We start from the raw sequence: 22,660 nt of genomic DNA, 5'->3' as shown, positions 1-22,660 counted from the left end.
CGTGCGCCATGTCTCCTCCCTTTCTCACTCTTTCGAGGATGCAGAGCCTGGTGAACGTGTTCGCTGCCGAGTTTCAGTCTGGTTGCAACTGCAAAGTTGAGCATGTTTAAGATTTTGCCTGAGACCTGCAGGACATTTTTGAGGCACATCAGATAATGTCCTTGTGTGTTTATGTGCTTATTTGATTGTAATTACTGTGGTAACTGCTAATATTTACATGCCATATTATTTAGAAATGTTGAATAAAAATGTTAAAGATACAGTAAGACCAGAACTGAACTTCTTGGTTTTACTGGAAGGTAAGCTGTCACTGCATAGCAGCCTGAACAAACAGCAACATGGTGGTGGCAGCATCATGCTGCGGGGAGGCTTTTCTTCAGTGTGGGCAGAGAAACGCTTCAGAGTCAATTAGTAGATGAAGAATAACACTAAATGCACAGCCAGAGCAACAAAGGAATGGTTTTGATCACAGAGAATTTATGTGATAAAATGTCCTAATCAAAGTCCAAACTCTAATTTGTACTAAAACTGGTGTTCTATGACATTCCCTGCCTGCCCTGACCAACAGGACAGTTTTCCTATTAAGGAGGGCGTGAAAAGTTTAGACTGAACACAAAAGGCGCACTTGCGAACCGCTGCGTTTATTTCTTCTGCCGGTCCTGTGAGATAAAACGTCCCCTGGAGAAGTTGGGGTCCCTTGTTTTTACCATGACAATGTGGTTTTATCTCGGCTTTATCGGTGGAAGAGTTCATATCTGTGGCATCTTGCAGGGGGAAGAGGGGCTGTGTGTGTTGGGTGGAGGCTTGCTCTCTCCTTCTCTCTCTCTCTTACAAATAAACGGTGAGGAACTGGAGTGAGCGAGGGAAGGAGGAGGGCAGGAGGGGTGTGTGGAGGCGGAGCCCGGGCGCCGTGACTGTAACGCGATAGCTGCTCAGCTCAAAAGAGCGATCACTCACACACACGCTGCACACACAGCTCGCAGGCAGACGCGGGACGCACGCTGGTGTCAGAGCGGAGCAGGAGCGGAGCGGAGCGCAGGGCTTGTGAAGCGGAGAGCGGCGCGGTGTGAGACAGGAGAAGACCGCTCGTTTAGTACCCTGCCCTGATTGCTTCCAGTTTGATTTTCTTGGGAAAGCTGCGTCCGACGCTCGGAGCGCGGCGGTGGGCTTCAGATCGCTGCAGGAGAAGCGGACACCCCGTGTGCGTAAAATACGCAGGAGCTGCAGAGGAGGAGATACTCGGACTGTGTCGGAACTTGACGCGACCCTGGAGCCGCTGTCCAGACTCTCCACCAGAACTTTGCTCCCTCGCTGTTCCTTGGATGAGTTTTTCGAGCATCACTCCGATGTTGTTGTTCCCCAGAATGGTCATGTCATAACATCGGAGGTCTTTTCATTTAAAAGGTTCCCAGATTTTGGCTTCGACCGAAGCGGATGTGGAATTTTGTGTTTTTGAGCGACTGCAGCGTTTAAATCCAACAAAGTGGAAACAGCAGACAGTCACATTGTTTTTTTGCATATTTTTTTTTCTTTTTTGCCTGATCAGAGATGGATTTTCCCACCACGCTGGTTGGATTTTTAATAACACTGTGTCACTTAGGATGTGGAGTCGGAGGACAGAGCAGTGAGTTTGACTTTAGTTCTTGGTTTTTGGCGCACGGATCGTCACCTTTAAACTCATAGTTTGTTTTCCAGAGTTTGTGCGTCATGCGTATAGATTTTGTTTGTTTAGATTTATTTTTCTAATTAATAATCAGCAACAACCAACAAACCCATTATCTTGATTAAAAAGCTCTTCCGATTAGGAAGTGGGAGGTGCAGGGTTTCATGTTTTACAGAGAGGGTTGTTCCATTTCTGCAACCTGCAATTTTCACCACTTTCTGCTGGTGGTCAATAAAGCGTGCGTAAAAGCCCCTCTTGCCACTGCGGGGTCTGACTCGCGTTAAGGCGTTCATTAGCGACCACCACTCTCCCTTTCCCAGCAGCTCCAGGTGCTTTTGTCGAGGCAGGGGCTCGGTGTTCAGATGGCTGTAAAAACGGCAGGTTGTGATCAGGTTGTTGTCACTTTTTTGTTTCCATATCCTAAATAAAGATTATCCGCTTAAAATACCTCATAAGACAACGACATCCCCTCAGCATAATACTGCCACTACCGTGTTCCATGTGTAAATTCGAGTGTTAAATGTGATTCTTCTCCTCAAAGCTTAAACTAAGTGTTGAGATGGATCTTTTTCAAAACCCTTTTTCAGATTGTTTCGTGTCAAGATTTGCAGAATTTTCTTCTGCAAAGTCTTTAAAATGTGGATGTTATAAACTGGTGGGATTTGGGGAAAAGTTCACCTTTCCTCTATCCCTCTGGAGCTCCATGTTTTCTCCAGAGTTCCTGTGCTGCATGAACACAGGAGCTGCCTGTGGCGACTTTGGGGAAGGGGCTTTTCGCTGAGCCGCTGCGCTCTCCATAATCAGATCATAAAAACAGGAGATTGTGGTCAGCGCCGGATTTAGGAGGTTTTGAGTGCTTGGGTTAGCCGGTTTTGGAGCTCAGAAGGAGTTCAGGTTGATTGGAACCATTAGTTTTTGGCCACACAGGTGTTTAAAGGGGTGCAAAGACAAATTCAGCCTCCCTGTCCTTGGTTGGTCATGATTTATCCATCCAAAAACATTTTAGTAACTAGATCACAAAGTACTGAAAATGCACCAAATTAGGTTTGAAAATGGAACTACTGCACTGGAAAACATTTAGCCCAGGATATAGTAGTCAGATTGTTTACTCAGGGCTCATTGTGCTGAGAAGTGATCCAGTAGGGAGGATGACACATGAGGCTCAGTCATCCATAGCAGTCTGGTTGCTCATACAGTTGGGAGTAAATACTCTTCCTGTCGTTCTGTTTTGGGCTTTTTCTCCTCTTCTTAAAGCTTCTAGCTTCTGGCTGTGTGTGTTTTGCAGCACATGTACTCACAGATCAGAGACAGATGTGCTTCTCCTGGCAGTCATCGGGCATCTCTGCTCCCCTTTACCCCCCCCCAAACTCCTCTTACCCTCTCCCTCTCCTGCCAAGACACTGCGCCACATGCCCGTGCCTCAAGAGCCACATTACAGCCAGAGACTGACAGAGAGCAGAGCAGACAGGGGAGGGAATGGGAGAGGAGAGCATGCCGTCCACTAAACCGCACTAGAAACAAGCAGTAGGAGAGCTTGGGGAGCAGATCCAGTGTGGGGAGGGAGGGAGAGGGGATTGTGCTTCAAACAGAGGGAACATCAAAGCGTGCAGGGGGTCACGGAGTCAAAATGGCACTGGACAGAGGGAACAGAGCGCATGAAGGGTTACGAGGCGACACCAGGCAATGCAGTTAATGTGGGGGAAAATCAGAGGAAGATGGAAAAAAAAAAAAAAAAAGAGGACGTCTGTTTTTGGCTCAGACTTGTTACAAAACCAAACTATCAGAAGTCCTGGCTTTTGATGGCAGACTGAAGTAACTTGATATGTTTTCACTGCGCTCTTTCTAAATGTTTTGGAGCAAACTGATTCTGGCGCGTTGGATCGGCTCAGAAGAAATCAAAATGTGAGCGATCTGTTGTTACTTTACTGCGCCTCGCTCTTTCTGAAGCAGAGAAATTTACACTCTGTTTGTGCTGTCATCACAATAACTTGACTCCATGATATATGCATTAATTACTGCTGCCATAAACATTAATATGCAAGCCATTAACCAGCTTATTTGCATGTTTATTAAGGGGGTGGCTGTGCATCCTTTGAATAAGTGTCTTCTTGAGGCGAGTTTTGTTTATTGAAGCTTTTAATGCTTGATACAAGAAATAATAGTGAGAAACGTCAACAGTATGCTTTAAAATGTACATTTATATATATATTTTTACAAAAATCTGTCAACATCATTACATTATTGTGAAAGTAATTGTACAACAGACCGAAATGTCACATTCTAATTAAAATATGTTTCTTTAATTCAGCTTTAGACAATGTTTTATATGTAATATGGTTTATATTTTAGTACAAGCAGCATTAATAACTGCACAGTCTACTTAAGGACGCGCCACAGCATATGAATTAGATTAAAGCCTAACCTTTGACTAGGCTAAACGTCATTTTGTTAAATTCAGAGGGGGACGAGTTGATGTTCTGTGGATCGGTGCCCAAACTCGCTTGACCTTAAGGTCACAAACTTTGATGTTTTAATGAATCCATCAGATAAAAGCAAAGATCATCCTACCATCACCACAATGTTCAACTCCAAGTATGATGCTCTTTTTCTGAAATACTTTTAGTTTTAGATCCTATGTGCCATGAAACAAACCTTCCAAAAACATCTCCTTTATTTCTTGTTTAATTTTTCTTTTTAGCAAACTCGACCCAGGCCTTTGTCTCTTACTTAGTGTGCAGCAGATTCGTCTTGAAACATTTGTACCCGGCTTCTTTTGCACCGATCTTAACTGAGGCGTTAGATGTTGTTCTAATAAGAGCCTTTGATGCTCTTATTTTATTTATTTATTTATTTTTTGAGTAATTTTTGTGGGGCAGCACCTCTTGGAAATTTTTTCCAAAGTTGTATCTAATTGTGTTCATCTGGTTAACTTCTTAAAAGTGGTTTTGTAACTTTTTGCAGTCTGATTTCCTGATAGATCAGAACATAAGGTGTTGCTTTTTGAGATTGTTGAAAACCGTTTTATTTCTCTCTCATTTACTCAACACATTTTTGTCTGACATTAAATGTCTGATCGACTGTTCACTTCATAAAGAGTGGAGAATGATGTTGCACCTTTCAAATTGCCTGTCAAATTTCGACCACATATAATTTTCATACCTATTATTTTGCATCACATGTGATAATCGCTTCAATTTCTTAATTTCTTGTCATTTGAATTAGTTTGATGCTCTTCCTCTATTTCCATGCGCCTCTCATTTTGATCCGCCTGGCCTCAGTGGCATCAGCTGCAAAAACAAGGTCACCTATTAGCATTCATAGCTGAAGACAAACGGCGCGCTCGGTTCGATACCAGTCAGGTATGGGAGTCACGGGCTCCTCGCAAAGCTCCTGGAAACGGGCCGCCGCGCTCAGGGTGAAATTAAAAACAAGACCCCGATAAATAAAACAAAGCTTGCTCTTTCTGTTTTGTCGCATTAGCCGCATTGGGGGGTCTTAGCTGGAGCTCTGGGACCGGCTTAGAAAAGGAGCGGCGGGGGGTCAGCTTTGTCAAGAGCCAAAGTGTTTTTGAATGGATTTTGAGCTGATTTGAGCACACAGAGGGTTTCAAAAGAGAACAGTCAAGGGTGTGAATTAAAACAAAAACAAAAAAAAACAGCTTTACTGAGCTTTTCTGTCTCTCTTTTTTATTTTTTTAAAGAAGTCAGTTTTCCTGAAAGCTAACTCAAATCAAACCGAAACTTACCACAGCATTACTTGATTCCACACAGCTTTCCTTCTCTTGTGCCGGCTCTGCAATTTTATTCCTTTCCACCCAGATGGGGAGGAAAGCTTTTTTTTTTTTTTTTTTTTGTGCAAAGGGCCTTAGCGGTGCAGGTTTGACTCTTAAAGTGCATAGAGGGACAAGGAGACACGATAGGTAGACTTCTGGATTAGATCCCCTCTTCCTGCAGCCATCTGCTTTACTTCATTGATCCATTGAAGCATTGATCAGGATGGCCAGCTCCGTGCATTTAGCTGATTAGCACAGGCCACTTATCCTGTTAGAGAGGGAGGAGGAAAGAGGAGACTCTGGGAGGCAAAGAGGATTTCGGGATTTTGCTTGCTTTTGATGAGGCCTTTGTTGGTTAAGATCTTCTTTTAAACTCATTTAGCACTGTTTAACAAAAAAAAAAAAAAAAACTGTTTCTGGATGTTACATTCCGGGGAAGATTGCTGCCGATTGTCTTCAAAGTTGCAGAATTGGCGAAGAAAGAGACATGACTGAAACCAGGAAACTGTGTCTCCTGCCTGCGTCACAAAAAACGCACCAGAAGCAGGGAGACGTGCGGGTCGAAGGACATTCATTCATTTCCTAGGCTGTGAAGAGTTTCTACGCTTACTTGTTCAAACTGGACTGCATTGTTTTTGAGCCATGAAAATTTGATGCTTCCTCCTGGTCCATGTTTCTTCCACAATGGCCGAGGGCTTTGAAATACAACACTGAGTGAAAACCTGACGCATGATGGAACGAGAGGGAGGAGGGGGAATGATCCAAACTAAGAAAACAATTTGATTTGTCAAAATCAAACAAAAAATGTTTTCCCCTCTTCACTTGTTCATTTTTGTGCAGTTTGGACCTTTTTGGCTGCAAAAAGTAGCCGTCTGCCTCGAGACGTTTTATAAATCTCTCTCTTTGGCTGATTGTTTATTTTTTTCTGCATGACTGCAGGTGTCTCAGAAAATAATAATGTCACATAAAAAATGTCAGCCCATTCAAAATTATGACCATCTATTCTGGGGCTCCTTTTGCATGATTCATTGCATCATCAGGCCAGTCTGCTGGCCAATCAAGCTCGGTACCACTATGGTCACAGAACCAACTTTTAGCACCTTTCGCCGTGCTGTCCTGATGAAATATGAAATCAGCATCTCAAAAAACATTTTAAGCACAAAGATGCATGAAATGCTCTAAAATGTCATGGCAGTTTGAGGCGTTGACTTTAAAAAACGCAGCGGGACCAGAACCAGGACCAGAACCAGAACCAGAACCAGCTGTGGAAACCTCACTTCCAACGTAAAGGAATCTGCGAATCTCTTTCTCATCCTCCTGAATCTGGGTTCTTGATTTCCACATGAGAGTCAGCAGTCCTTCCCCATGATTCTGTAGATTTATTCAGGCTGATATAATCCTCCATGTCTCGCTCATTCTTCTTTAAAATGTTGTTTGATTCATAAAGATTCTTCTGCTCTGGTTCAGTCCAGAATGTCTGAGATTAAATCCGGATCTTACTGTTGACTGAATGTGTGCTTGCTGCCCACTCGGCCCTCTTCCTCCCTCTCTCAGGGTGATAGCACATTTTAATTAAGGTGCTGGTAATGGTGGTGGTGGGATGGGAGAGTATGGGCACGGGAATGATGAAGGGCTTTATCAGCCCTCCTCCTCCTCACTCTCGCAGCTTATCCCAAAGCGTGAAGCCATGCTTTCCTGATAAGGCAGCTAATAGAAATGAGAGCATGAATGTACACGCACACACACACACACACACACACCCCCACACACACACACACACACACACACACACGGCAGGACATGAGCTAAGACATGCAGACATTTGCACATTTTCTCTGATAACGAAGATAAAGACATCTCCCAGTCCAAGTTGATTGGGAGTGACTCAAATGTGCGCACATGCAAAGAGCGAGTTTACTTATTTCATTGATACAATCGGCTAAAATTAGATTGTGCAGCTGCTTCAGGAGCATGGAGAGGTTCACGGTGCTTCTGCTGGGTTTTAATTTTATTTCCTCTGTGTGCTTCTCCGAACACACTCGCCTCGCGCGGACGCAGTTAGCGTCATTGTTCTGGCGTAATAAGGTTCTTGTGGCTGCATGGAAGGAACATATGCAGCGTGTGTGTGTGTGTGTGCGTGTGTGTGTGTGTGTGGAGACAGATGGACTTCTCCACAAGACGAGACGGGTGTAATTCATGAGGCTCTCTGGCAGCTCCTGAGTGCTTCCCTACAAGAAACACTGACGAAAACACTCAAAACACACACACATACTACAAGAGAGCCTCTTTCTGCTTACTAAGTGTGAATGATGACCAAGAAATTAAAAGAGCATGCGCTCATCTATTGATGTATGGCAGTGACTACACACACATATGCATCATATTGCCAAAAGCATTCGTTCATCTGCTTTCACATACTCATCAACTTGAGTTTTATCCCCTTCTTAATAGGGTTTATAATTAGTTCGACACACCCTATACAGCTGCAGCAGCTTCAACTCTTCTGGGAATGCTTTCCAAAAGATTTAGGAGTGTCTTTCTGGGAGCTTTTGATCATTCTACCTGACGTGTGTTCATGAGGTCAGACACTGGTGTTGGACGAGAAAGCTTCTTTCAGGTCTTTGTTTGGGGAACAGTGTTTGAATGAAGATAAATATGTCCAACTGTCTTAATATGCTCAAGGATTCAGAGTAGAATGTGTAGCAGTACGGCTTAAAAATATAATCTTCAGTTTCTTAAACACTAAATTCAATTTCTGATTTTAATCTCTTTTTTTTTCCTTGAGAAGAAAATAAATTAAATATATCCCAGACTTCCAACTAAGGGATGTTTGTTCTGATCCGTCACTCAGACATGTCTACTAAACCAGAGTCATGGTGGCCATGATTGACACCAGTGATTCCAACACTCTGAATTGCACTTGACTGCAGCTACTTGGAAATGTAAATCCAATCCATGAAGCCCTCTCCACTGTTCTTGAGCTACTCTGAAGGTGGCATTCTTGAACAAATACTTGTGAAGCAATCTTTGTGTTGGGTTTTCTTCAAAATATTGGAGCACCTTTTGTCAATATAGTGCATATGTGTATGAATGTGTGTGTGTGTGTGTGAGCTGACTGACAGAGGTTTCACAGAGGGGTCAGTGTCCACAGGGAGTCTCCACAGTGCAGGCATGTCTTAATGAGTCTCATCAGGTTCTCTGCATCCATCTTACCTTCTGAATTTCTACTTCCTCATCACCTTTTCCTCCACACATCTGTCACTCACTTGTCGTCTCCCATGCTCTTTTTTCCCACACCCACCCATCATAAATCAACCCTCCTCTTCCCCTCCCCCCTTCCCGATCAATCCCTGTCTCCCTTTTTACCCCCTCAATCCGTCTTTTATCCGGCCCTCCTTACTCGTCTCCCTCTACCTCCCTTTCATCCCCGCTCTCTTCCTCCACCAGTTTTTCCTCTCCACTGTAATCCCTTTCTCTCCACTCTCCAACTCTCTCCCTGCCTTCCTTGGAGGCCGCTCAATGGGCAGCTCAGAGGAAAAAAGTGTTGAGGCTGCAGGATTTCTCCCCAAAGGGCTTAATCTGCTGAGGCTCTGAGCGCCGATAGCCTCCTTCACACCGTTCCCTCCATGGGCTTCTCAACAATGACTGTCGGTCTGCACAGTCACACCAGATAAAGCCACGTCTGTGTGTGCATGTGAGGCTTCCTGTCTGCCTCAGCCATTCTTTGCCATCCCTGATATATTTTTGAACAGTTTTTGCTTGCCAGTTCTCCCCTGATCCCCGTCTCTGCCCTTGTGATTGACAGGCCCCTCAAAGGTGTCATCCTTCGTTGGTGTGCATTTGGACATGCAGCAGCAGCTGGGTGTGTGCTAATGCATGCAATTCAGCGTGCATTTGCAGCCGGAGTCACGCACTTGCATGAAATCACCGGCAGCTGTGAGGGGCTGATGCGCAGAGCGTGGGCGTCACTCCTCTCTGGTTGCAAAGTAAGAAAGCCATCGCGGCTCTGTAGAATGTCAGAGAATCTTAAGTGTGCCTTTTAAGCACAATAGGCGGTGAAAATGCCAACACTTGAAGGGTCTATTACACTTCAAGCCTTTAGTGCTCGTATTTTTTTTTCTTTCTCCTTTCATTCTCTATTGAAGTGGTCGCAGAAATCTGAAAGAAAACCAGCTAAATAAATAAATCGACTGTTTTATGTCAAGAGCTGATTGGACTCAGAGGCTGAGTGCTTCAACCTAGTTGTAGGCGGCTGCATTTTTAATCCAACTACAGTGTTTAACAATCAGTTCAGCGGCAAGGACCACAACGATGGCTTCTCTTCAAAGAGAGGTGAATGACTGAGAGTCATCAGGAAGGGATCATATGGGAGAAGGATGAGGGAGATAAGTGGGATGGAAATGTTTTGTGAAAAGGCACAAGGAGGATGAGTGGGATGAAAGGAGGTCATGAAGAAGGATGGACGTATTCTTTGGATGGAAAAGAGTTGAAAGAAGTTATGAGGCCGATAGACTGGATGAAAGGGATTTGTACAAAGTGTGACTGGAGGAAAGGGAGTCTGGGTGGGGCAGTAAGAATAAGGTGGGGGTGATTGAATAATAAAAAATTATTTGTATAGACAAACAAGCCATCAGTAGGTTTTCTTGTTGACTGAACCCCAAGTTAGAGCATTAAGGCTTTTGGTTGTTCATCTATTTGATGTTTTCCTTGCCTGCCACTGAACAACAGCTGTATAATAATGTGGAGGTGTTTGAGTTCAATATAAAGTTCATTAGATTTACAGTTCCCACTGGAGCATGAGCAAACCCACATGCATGCAGCCGTAACAGCGTTAGCTACAATAAACCAGCTCCTGCTGTTGTCATGGAGAACATGTCTCCAGCTTTAATAAAACGTAATAAAGGAACGGCCCAGAGCTGTGTGTGTGTGTGTGTGTGTGTGTGTGTGTGTGTGTGTGTGTGTGTGTGTGTGTGTGTGTGTGTGGTGTGTGTGTGTGTGTGTGTGTGTGTGTGTGTGTGTGTGTGTGTGTGTGTGTGTGTGCCCGCGACTCGTCCTTTTGTATGTGCAGAATACTGCTATACATGTTCCCTTTGTCTGTGTGTGTGAGTTTATGTGTTTGGCGTGTTTGCGGGAGATAACGCAGAGCGCCGAAGCTGCTGCGGCCGCCAGGGTGCGAGCAGAGAATGGAGTCTTTGTTGCAGCGTTAGCTTCTTAATACGGAGTCGGGGTGACCCCTCAGAACCCCGCTAGACAGGCCGTCTGCGTGTCACTTCCTGCCTCAGCCTTCCAAGCGATGCCATTGGCAGGCTATTGTTCCTGAGAGAGCGCGATAGGATCAGGGAATGTGTCCTAATGTTTGCAGATTGGCTTGCTGGAGCAACAATTACACTTGGAGGAACGCTCCCCAAGGAGAAGGATGGAGATAAGAGGCTGGGTGTGGAAGGAGGGGATAAAAGACTGTGTGTTTCCTCGCTTGGGTGTGTGTGTGTGTGTGTGTGTGTGTTCCAATAAATGCATCATCTTGTATTGTTTTAGTAGCGCATTGAGAATCCACAATGGAGAAGTTTTTTCAATTTCCACCAAACCGAAGGCCTAAATTGCTTTCTTTGTTTTAGTGCTCATCTGTTGCTCATCGCATCATCGCACCGACAGGAGAGAACTGCGTTTTTATGGCGGTCGTGGAAATATTGGAAATGCTTCAAAATGAGCGTGTGAGCGGTGAATAACCGGCCTCTTTCTGTGCTCCATCTCCACCACAGATTCAGATTGTGGAGGCGTCCTGGACGCCAGCAAGCCCGGCTACATCACCTCGCCCGGTTATCCTCTGGAGTACCCGCCTCATCAGAACTGCCACTGGGTCATCCAGGCGCCGGAGACCTCGCAGCGCATCGTCCTCAACTTCAACCCTCACTTCGAGATCGAGAGGCTCGACTGCAAGTAAGACCCGGAGGAAGAGGAGGAGCTGTCCACTTAGCTGAAGAGGCATTTCTCTGCCTGAATGATGGAAACTAGTTAAACCTTTTAACCCTTTGGTGCAGAGTCAGTGACCTGCACAAACTGTGCACTACTTTACATTATTTTATTTGAAACACTTACAGATTTTTAAAAAATGTACCTATTCTTGTGTGGAATAGAGACAACAAGAGAGAAGATTAAAAGCTTTTAGTCTATATTTATATTTGTTACAAAAATTCATTTGTGACAAAGAAATTAAAGAAAGAGAAGCAAATAAAATATATGCAGCTCTTTTTCCTATCTGAGGTTAAATCAGAGCTTCTGCAGAAGCCAAAACGTAATTTTTGAAGAAATATAAAGAGTTTTTCAAATAGCTCGAGCTTTAGATAGGCCGCATGCCTGTCGAGAGCTTTTTCAATATATTTAATCCAAAAATGAACTTTTTTATCAAGACTATAAACAACCTCCTGCCCCAGCACACATACACACACTCCTCCATCTGATAGTCAAATACCAGGACGCTTTTGAAATGTGTGGAGCTGAAGTTGGGCATGCAGGGCAGTTGGAGCGAAGGAAACCAAAACGGGATCAAAGAGCCGAGTCATGGTAGATGGTGTGGGCAGAGAAGAAGAATAAACAGGCAAAATATGGGGGAGGGAGGGAGTAAATGAAATCCAGCTGTTTATCTAGATAAAGCTGGTCAGCTCTTATATCTGAGACGTGAATAATCAGAAGCATGTGAGCCTCTATTGTCTTTGACCTCAAATTAAATCACTGTCTCCTTTGTGTGAGTCCGGTTTTAAACAACCAGGAGACGGACCATATTTCCCATAACACCCAGCAGTTTATGTGCGAGTTCATCATGCACAATGAACCCACGACTTGTCTCCCTTCTCTCTCTGCCTCGCTCTCTCCTTAAACTCGGGATCTAATAATCCCAGATGGCGGCTGTTGCATTGTTCCCAGAGATAGCCAGGAGAGAAATGCTACATCCACAAGCCCTTCAGTAGCTCGGTGGGTGAAAGTGGGCCTTCGTGATGATTGTCAGCTCTTTTCATTCGACTGTGTCACATTGCCACAGCTGGAAATGTTATTTCCCCCCGACGTTTCTGTCGCTCTCCGTCAGGAGGCAGAAATGGTGGGTAATTATCTCTTTTGCCGATATGTTAGCACCCGGCGTCGCGGCCCGAACGGCGCGAAGTCAGCTGACTCCCAGCTCGGCTGTTGATAAGGAGTTTCTCACAGCCCAAAGGCAGAGAGGAGGCTGATTTCCCTTCCTCTTCACAGACAGTTTTATTGGGATAGTTTTTTTTCCCCCCGTTTTTAACACTCGCCTGGAGGGTCGGAGGCCTCTGCCTGCCCTCTAACACACACTCCCACTCAGACTCTTCCTGTGTGTTTGCACTGAGGACGACTTACTAAGCATTAGCAGCTCTGCTTCCCGTTTTCCTGCTTCCATCCATCCAGTGCTGTAAAATAGCCCCATCTCAAAAAAACAGGAAATCGCTGCAACATTTATGCATGCGTGACCTCTAACACTAATGTTCTGCTCATCAAAAGACGATGCTTTCCCCCCTCCGAGGCGTTAGATATCCCTGTTCTCTTCATCCTGTTGTAACGCTTTCTGCAAGGCTTGATCCGAGCCTTGTGGCCCTCTTTGCAGGTTCCTTTCCCTTTTTTCCGCCTGTGCGATTAGGCATGACGCCGTGAGCAGGCGAGAGCAGGGAGCGGACTTTTTTGCATGTTTTCACGGTTCTCCACGAGGATAGCCGGAGGAAAGGTGCAGAGGTGGCGGGATTCAGTCTCTTGGCCGGCACTGGAAATCTGCATAGCAGCGGGGATTAGAGAGACGGCAGCAGAGCGCAGTGCGCTACCTGAGGAGTCTTACCTCTCCTCAGGGACATCATCACAGCGCTGATGATGTCAACTGCGAATTGAATCTACTGCAGAATTGGAGGAAAAGATGATAAATGTTTACAAATATCAATCTGAAAGGTGCGGCGTGCAGTTTTATTGAACCAATCTTGAGTCGATGCTTTTTTTAACCATCTTTTGGTGGAATTATGGCCGCAGGTCTTCTACGTTACCTCTCCAGATGCTTTTGCTAAATTTTCTTTGCATAATAGTTCTGTCAGATTAGATGGAGAGCATCTGAATTTTATTATTAGTGTTATGCTGATGACCTGCTGAAAGGCAGTAAACTTTTTTGAAAATGGTATTTATTTCAGAAATGGCTCTTTTTCTCCCTCTTCTCCAAAAAGAGCAGATCTGTGGACTTGTAGCTTATAGATTCTCCCACCTGAGCTGTGGATTTGTGCAGCTCCTCTAAAGTTACAGCTGGTCTCTTGGTTGCTCTCTAGGTAGACTTTATTTACTGCGTAGGTGTAAAGGGTAGGTATTATCAGGAAAATAGGGATACTCCCACACTTCATTCTTAATCTTTTCCTCCAATTCACTGTTATGGAATACTTCTGGTTGTTCTGTGACATAAAATGCAAGCATAATAGATAAACCGGTTGTTGTCATGTGATAAAACGACCAAATTCAAGAATTGTAAACACCCTTTCTGAGGCACCATATGTTTTGGATGCTTATAAAATAACACACAGCTGCTTAAAGATTCAGCCTGTCAGTGTGAAAGTGCTCATCAGCCATCATAGCTCCTCCCTGGACACTTTAGGCTCTCATAAAAAGCTGGAAAAAACTGCTTGCTCAGCCCATGCATGTGTTCTGAACTCTGGCTAATACACCCGGCCAGCTGGTGAGTTCTCGCTCCTCCCGCCTCGCTCTCCCCGTTCAGCACTCGGACACAGCCAGAGACCGCGGCTCTACTGCAGCAATCAAATCGGCAGCCTCGTGTAGGCGCTCCGTGTCTGAGGTGGCACTTTAATTCAGGATTTCATTTCAGGGGGAGTCCGGCCATGTGCCAAATAGCTCTTACCTCCAGGCTGCCAGCCGATTGATGTGAACTAAATGTAATAAAGGCTAGATGAAATATCAGGCCCATATCTCTAATGCAATCTGCCATCACTGAGCCCCAGGATGCTACCTAGTGATATAGCAGGAGCTGCTGAGGAAGCGGAGAAAGAGCTCGAGGTGGAGACGATTCCTTCTTGTTTTCCTGTTTCTCTCCTGCTTCATATCTATTTTGGTTCATCCTCCTCTTTCAGTCTGTCTGGCTTCCTCTTTTTCTTCCCCCCGTTCCGTCTCTTCTCTAGCCCAGGGAGGATCTGTTTTAATTTCACATGCTCAAATTAAACAGTGAACGGCACAGTTGCAGTCATTTCTTCCACTTTTGAGGGTTTTCTTTTCTTTTCTTTTTTTTATTTGGTTATGTGTTATTGAACTCCGCCTCTGGTGAGAAGGTTTTATGATATAGCTTCGTAATGTCACATGCACACACTCTCACGTACATTTAGCTGTAAATCCACACACTGCCTCCTCATGACAGGTAACTCCGTTTGCAGGTGTGTGTGTGTGTGTGTGTTTCTTTGTGTTGTATCGCTCTCTGAGGGGGATCGATCCCCGTATTCCGCTTGTAATGGGAAATCTATAGATGATCAGCAATAGCCAGAAGGAAAGGCAGTGAGGAAAAGAAGGTAGAGTACGGTTCCGGGTGAAAGGAGAGATGGATGAGTTCCCAAAGGTCACGGATGAAGGGAGTTGTTCAGCACTGGATTGGTCGATATTTGGCGCTTGGCCGACATTTAGAACGAAATCATAATCATCAACCTCCAGAAGTCACAGTAGTTTCAAACACAGAATGATGATATATCTACGTAGATCAATTAGTCATGTTGACCTGAAACACCAAGCAATGGGTCACAGGGAGTGTATTGCTCCATCCATACATCTATCATCTTCCGCTTACCCAAGATCCTCAGGGTAGCAGGTTCAGAAGGGAAACTGCTGAGCAAAGCTCTCCAGACACTCATTCTAGAGGATCTTAAAACCTTCTCAGATCAGAGAAGGTTTTAAGGAAGTCCATCCTGCATGTTGTCAAACTCCAACTGAATCTTTAAAAGGAGCCGTCATCTGAGCTCCACGCAGATGACAAAGTTCCTCTCTTACCTCTAAGTCTTGTCCCTCTGTGGAGGAAGCTCAATCAGAAGCTTTGCTCTCTAGTGGCTTTCAACTTTCTTTACCTTGACTGATTGAAAAAGCGTGGACGTAACTACACACAAGGCCTGAACCTTTCTGTTCATCTCCAGCCCCATCCTCCCATCATTCATGAGCACCAACATACTTGAACTCCTGTGCTTCAGGCAGTACCTGACCCTCAACCTTGAGGGTCAATGAACAATTGCAACAGCAAATTTCCTTCTAAGCCTCCCAGAATTTTTGTAGGAATTTGAAAACTTTCTGAGAAAAACCTAATCACGCTTATATGAAACTCTAAGGGGATCACAGCTGCAGAGGTTGAGATTAATACTCTGCTGACCTTAGATGGTTTGCGGTCAGCGGTTTATCCCCCGTCATCTGTAAGTATGAGCCAGTGATGGACAGCTGAGGAAAGGCAGTGAAGCATGAGGACAGGAGGAAGAGACGTACGGTTTGTTTTGGGGCAAGATTGAAGTTGGCAGACCCTGCAGATCTGCTGGGATTCCGCTCACAGCATCTAGTTAATATTTCAGAGGCACTTACGGTTTATTAGAGTCCCCTTTGAGGATGGGAGAGAGATGGGACGTTGGAGTGTGTGTGCCCTCCACTCCTACTTCCTTTCTGCTTCTGTGCGTCGTCAGGACAAGAAAGCGACAGGCGTCTGACTCTTCATTGTCTGGGAGAGAGGGATTTAGTGGGTTTCTGTGCTCCGAGAGTAGAAAATTAGGAGAAAATAAAACGAGATACAGCAGAGAGGGGAAAATCATCTCAGCTGAATGCCTCCTGAGTGTCTAAATCCAGCCAAGTTTGGTTTGCAGATATTCCGGAACAGCTGTTGCTGCATTATCTGCACAAACAAAATAAATCAGACATCCAGGGTTCTGCCGCAAGCCAAATTTTGGTCAATCTCATGCTGTAACTAAAAAATACTTTCAAGAGAGTTTGGCAAACAAGATTTTGATTGCTGATTTGACATAATCTAAAAGAAGACCAACAAGTAGTGTACCAGCATGTGTTTATAGGACTCTGAGTGACCCAGAAGAGCTCATATGGTCCCAAAGGTTGATACAGAGACATAATAATGTGCACACATATGGTCTATCGATACTAGACTTCTGTTTGGCTGCAATGAGGTACTGTCGGCTGGAGGAAATGTCCCTGGTCGCCAGCAAACAGCAAAGGTGTGAAAGGCAATTAGTTGCTTTGACGCAGGGGCGCCGTGATATATGAGAGCAGAAGAAGAGAAGACATGTCTGGACCAGTGCAGAATTACTGGCCCCTGAGGGGTTTTAGTTTCCTTAACCCCTGTCCCTCTGTTCCAACTAGTCCCCAAAGGGGAAACCATGGAGGGTGAAGCAGTTGCCTTATTATGGCTCCCTCAATGAGGGGCCAGTCGGGAAGACCCCAGACAGACCGCCAGACATACGAGGGGAATGGATGGTGGTGTCAGACAGAACGGGGTGGAGCTTGCTTCAAAACAAGCCCTAATGGAATCTGGACCTGTCTCCTCGAATGTGCGGATGCTGCATCATGCGCGCCTTTCGCAGGTCTGCGAGCACACGCGTGCGCCGGCGATTTGTGTGCAACGTCCTGGAATGTGTTCAAGTGCGCGTGTGTGAGAGGCAGACGGCGGGGCTCTCGCGCGTCGGGCCCTCATACATGTATTCATCAGAGCCTGGGGAGAGGCTGAGCGAACAGGTCAATAATCACATCTGAGGAACACTCACTCGCTGACGCTAATCCACGACAGGAGAGAGGGAGAGACAGAAAGAAGGATAAAGACCCACTCCAAAATCAATTAAAACCTAATTAGGCTCTCAGCTCTTTCACGGGCCTTTTATCCCCGGAGTTGGAGATACGCCACTCAGTGTATGCGTGCGCGCCCGTGTTTGCCCGTATCTCCACGTTGTGCGCTTGTTTGCATGAGTGGTGTGTGCTTGTTGGCATGCTCCTGAATGTTGTTTTCCCCAAGCATGTGTTGGTTACAGCCTTAAGCATTAGGGATAGCAGTGGCTCTCACAGACTCACTGTGGGAGCCTGGCACTAAAGCCTCTACGATCGCCTCTGTAATGCAGGATTACAAGCAGGGCATGTATAAGAGTATTGGACGGCAGCTTCTTTAGCCGCAAGTGTTAGTGCTACTCAGGCCTAAAACTTCAAATCCTCAAACTGCCTGTGACATGAGGACTTAAACACATCTGGTCATGATTAGAACTGGTTTGTTTATCACAATGCAAGGACAAACTAATTCCTTAATTAGCCTCAAGAGGTGGGGATTTCCAGACTCTAGCGAGGTGCATCTTGCAGCTCCTAATGTCGAAATCAAAAGCTTGGCATTGTGAACTCTTCTTCTCTTGTTTTATGGTTCTGCCCTCTCCATATTTTCCTCAGTAGCACTGACAACTGTTGCAACATCTCCGGCTCATTTCAGCCATTTAGTGTTCCGGTCTTCACCTTTGCAGTTGCCACTGTGACCCAGATTAATGTGCTGGGATTATCCCTCGATCAGCAGTCTTAGTTTGAATGCTCAGCACTGGAGTCAATACGCTGCTAGAGTGAGATAGCTAAAAAAAAAAAAAAAAAAAAGAAAAGAAAAAGGAGATTAGTGACTCTTCTTAATCCGGGTTTTATTTCAAGCTGGAACTACAAAAGCCATCTTAGTGTTCAGATGCCACAAGCAACTACAGGCTTGAGCTGATTGCCATGTCTCAGCACACCCTGAATGCTTTTCACTTTAAAGCAGCAGCAAGAACATTAGCAAAGATGTTGGTTTTAAATATATGCTTGAGCCCAGAAATGCCTGTAATGCTTTGTCAGCACCAAACAGCTCATCATGCTAATTAGCAAGATAAAGGCGACCCCATTGTTCCTTGACAGCTTTGTCACATAAACTAACTCAGACAAGTGTGTTTGCACGTCTGCACGTTCGGAGGGCGCTCTCACTTAGCTGCGAGGCTCCTGCAGCGATGCAGTTAGCAATACAGGAAAATACAACATGTACCAGGAAAGGGAGGCGATACTATGGAGACAAGGATGGAAAGAAAATGAATCAGTCGAGAAACTCATCAACATGCTTATTTCAAACAGGTCGTTTTGAGAAAATTAGAGGTATAAAAGTGAGTCTAATAGTCTTTGAAAAGAGCATAATTACTCAGATAAATTATACTGAACCTTGCATTAAATAGCACTTAAGCACCAGGTTGCCACCAAACAAAAATGAAAACATTCCTTCCCGATCCAATGCTGACCAAACCCCAAATTAGGATGCTAAAAGCTGCAACTCTGCAGCATTTCATGTCCCAAAAGGGATAAAATCCAGGAAAGACAGCACTTATTTATGAAGATGAATGAATGAAAGGTGAACATTTCCACCATTTTCAGAGTGTAGAAACAAAACGGACCAATATTCCAACCTATGTTTACAGAATGAGCCAATCAGCAACAAGCCTCAGGAAAGTTTGCACTTGTGCGCCAAACTTTTAGTTTGTTTTGATGCATCCTAAATTTCACAGCTTTTTTTTTTCCATCCACCTCAATATTACAGCCTTTGTAGCTAAGAGTGCAGCATTGAAAAGTTCACACTCCAAACTAGGATGTTTCTGCACCTTTCTTCCTGACAAAAACAAATCAGCCATCCCGAGACACCTTAAAATGTCCAAAATTCCTGCTGCACATATTAAATGAGTATTAATCTCTTTAAATCAGTTCCAATGTCTCTGTGTGATCATGTTCCTTTTCTGTTCGAATGCATACATTTATGAAAGTTGCTACCAAATCCCAGAGTTTCCCTCCCTCCCATGCAGAACATGTTGTGCCAAACACCCCAGTGTGAGTTATGACCTCCGAAGCGAACACATTTGCAAAAACATTTGTGGTCCATTAAAACCTTTCTTTTTTTGGAGCTATGCCTGGCAGAGTTGAAGCGCGCTCAACCAAGCCCAGCGTGCTCTCAGAAGTAGAAAAGCCCAAAAAAGGATGAAAAAGTCCAACATGAACCAAATCTGCATGTTGTTTCAATCAGTGATGCTGACATAGGGAATGGTACACAGAGCGATGAGCTAATTCAGGATTAGATAGGTGTGCACTGTCTCTCTTTGGCTTCCTCTCTTTCATACACACTTAACCCCCCCCACACACACACACACAGGCTGACATAAGAATTTGCTTTCATCGTTCGGGGTCAGTTGGTTGGTCAGAGCTCAACGAAGAACTGAGAAAACAAGCATGCGGAAACTAATCAGAACCGAGTTTGGTGCCAGTGCTCGGTGGTGCTCACCTCTTCATTTTTTCATGAGCTTCAACCATCTATTTTTACTCTTTTTATTAATGAATCTATCCAGCCGTCTGTTTGCTCGCATCCTCTGCCTCCGAGTTGACAGACGCTCACTAAAATATGTTCTGTTTGAAATACAGCCCTCCCTCCGTTTTCTTTCCTGTGATCCAATATTCAGGGATTTGGGGATTGTTCGCCCCGAGCTGTCATCAAAGAGATCTGAGCGTGCCGTCCCGAGCAAAAACTGGGTCAGAAGAGCTACATTTATTGAATCCATCTGTGGGGAGACAACACAGTTTATTTCTCCCCGTGATTGGTTGTATTTCTAAATTCAGGGATTCTATCATAAAGCCGCTCTCAGGTCAACACCTGTCTGGATTTCATTAACTCCAATTCCTAACTACCCCATCACTTTTTTGTTGACATTCCTGCCATAAACTGAATGCAGTGCTAACTTTTTAGACAAATGATTGCAAGAAAACGCTAAAAGAAATCGTTTCTCCCCTCTTTGATTTTTTTATTCTGTTTTGTTTTGCTCAGGTATGACTTCATAGAGATCCGCGATGGGACCTCAGAAAGCGCTGACGTTTTGGGCCGTCACTGCAGCAACATCGCCCCGCCACCCATCATCTCATCTGGGCCCTCAATCCAGATCAGATTCGTCTCAGATTACGCTCATCAGGGCGCCGGGTTCTCTCTACGCTACGAGATCTTTAAAACAGGTGAGGAAACGATGATCTGTGGGACCCAAAAACCTGGATTCACTCCCCCCTATTTATATTGGCAGAAGCAAAACAGATGTAATCAGACAAAGAGAAGAAAGCAAACTGCCTTTAAGACATGGAGGACGTAAGGAATGCACTTTAATTGCTGCAAAGTCCGCTTCTTCTGGGAAGATGAGGAAGTCTGGATGTGGAAGGCTGTGGTGGGATGATGGAGCGAGCTCCGGGGTTACTTCAGAGTTAGACTGAAGGTTAAAGGTTTATAGGTAAGAAGCTGAAGCGAGGAGATTGATGGGGATGAGTTTGAGCTGAAATGGGATTCTCTCAAAGTGGGCAAAGTGCACGCAAGGTTGGAGTAGATTTGTTTTGGCCGTTTGGGTGTGTTTGCTATAGTCGTCGCAGTGGCAGAAGAGGTTAAATGGCCTTCGGAGCTGCAAGATTTATGTCCAAGTGAGCGCACCAGCACTTTTTGCAGCATTTCATCTCGCTCCTGAACCGTTTTGCTTCCAACCTGTGTCTTGGTTTAAGCACAAAAAAATGGAAAGAGGAAGAGCTGTGGGGGGAAGAATTGACTAAGCATTCCTCTTATCACAAGTTATCGCCTCCCACCTTTGAGAAAAAAAATCTCTCTTGTTTGTGTCAAACGACTGTGACCCAGATTTGTCGTTCAGCTCCGTTACCAGGGCCACCGCCTTGAACCCCAATGACGCTTTAGCTCAGATTGCATCTGTCTCACGTACACAGACATGGATAGAGGATGGGGGATGCGGTTGCTATAGCTTTAATAAGATCCTGGTAGAAATTCTGGGGCTATAAGAGATTGTGTCAGTGTGCGAGCACATGTAGGCGTGTGTGGGTGGTTCTGCTCAGCTCGTTGTGTGAGATTCTGCCTGTATATGTGGAGGTGGCGTGATAGCTGCACATGAGAGACAGGAAAAACAACCAAGACGGGGGGACGGTTGGGGAATTGCTGGCCAGACCGAAGAGGAAAGGAGGACGTCAGAGAGTGAAAACGTATTCAGGGTGCGTGATTGAGGCCAAGTGTTAATTACGACAGCTCCACTGCCTGCACTCTCTCGCCCATCATGGCTGTTTGTCTGTCTGTGGCAGGTCTGGGTCGCAGGTTTCTGCTGAGCTCCTCGCAACTTCTGTCGAGTAAAACCAGGATCCTTCATTTCCTCCAGTGCCGTCTGGAGGAACTGGAATAAAATTCAATGTTGCTTTTTTAGGTCGTTAAGCCTACTTTATCTTGTCAGACAGGTTCTGTCTGTGACTTCTTGATTCTCCATGATTCGAACACTTGATAGCAGCCGTTGTCGCTGAGGGTGGCACAACTGGTTTTAGTGGGAAATTAAATTTTCACTTGTTAGTCTGGACAACTTTTTTTTCCTCAATTTAGCATTTTGTATTAATTTGGGTAATATTTGTATGAAATTGAAATGTGATTGACAATGAGAAGCATTTAAGTGTGACAAAAAGAAAAAAAATATTAGGATTCTAAGAATAGTTTTTCAAAAATCTTGCATTTCATGCAGCCATAATTCCAGGTCGTTTAAAGGGCAACATGTGTGTACAGTGTGAGGGTTGTGTTTATGGGTCTGTATGTGTTTTTAAAGGGTGCGTCCAGAGATGGATATCAGAGCACACAGCTGGGAGATGTGTGTTTGTGCTCAGCTTCCTCCCCCATCTTGAACAGACACCACTCTGTCTCAGACTCAGACAGTGTGTGTCTGGTTTTGATTGCGTGTGTGTGGATGTGTGTGTTTGTGCTTTCTGTACGATGAGCTAATGATGCAGCGGCTTGTTTCTATTTTGTTCATTGAATCCTGTTTCATAAGCAGTGACGATAGCTACTCCAGGGATTTTTCAGTCGGATGAGGAATGAGCTTGTGTTGAGCTGTGTGTGTGTGTGTGTGTGTGTTATTGGGTACAGTAACACAAATCAGTAGTCGACCTTTGACTTTCTCCCCCCTGCACTGTGCCTCCAGAGGGGAGACTGAGTGTTTTCTCCCCAAAACATCATCCTTTCCTTGTACATGCACTCTTCAAATGAATAGCTCAGGGTTTTTCAAGTGAGGATCTAATTACAGGTTACAAGCAGCTAATATCACACCTGCTGCAGGTAACTCTTCTACATCTTTATCTGCTTTGAATTCAGATTAGCAGGTTCAGGA

At 44.9% G+C, this 22,660-nt stretch overlaps 1 protein-coding gene across 4 annotated transcripts in view; it reads left to right on the top strand.

The window, feature by feature from the left end:
• The first annotated feature begins 900 nt into the window (after window positions 1–900).
• nrp2a (neuropilin 2a) overlaps window positions 901–22,660 on the top strand; it is a 63,062-nt gene continuing 41,302 nt past the window's right edge. For 2 of the 4 annotated variants that reach the window (XM_055059565.1, XM_055059562.1), the window contains exons 1-3: window positions 903–1,624; window positions 11,195–11,372; window positions 20,305–20,486. In XM_055059565.1, the coding sequence (XP_054915540.1) occupies window positions 1,549–1,624; window positions 11,195–11,372; window positions 20,305–20,486 (436 nt within the window). In that variant the 5' untranslated portion in view covers window positions 903–1,548. Of the gene's footprint in view, window positions 1,625–11,194; window positions 11,373–20,304; window positions 20,487–22,660 lie in introns of all 4 variants that reach the window. The other 2 variants (XM_055059566.1, XM_055059564.1) reach the window with 2 other exon arrangements.

This window comes from Poeciliopsis prolifica, unplaced genomic scaffold (assembly GCF_027474105.1).
Source record: "Poeciliopsis prolifica strain line A6 unplaced genomic scaffold, Auburn_PproV2 SCAFFOLD055, whole genome shotgun sequence".
In the NCBI taxonomy this organism is placed as follows: domain Eukaryota; kingdom Metazoa; phylum Chordata; class Actinopteri; order Cyprinodontiformes; family Poeciliidae; genus Poeciliopsis; species Poeciliopsis prolifica.
This window is presented reverse-complemented; position numbering and strand designations above follow the sequence as displayed.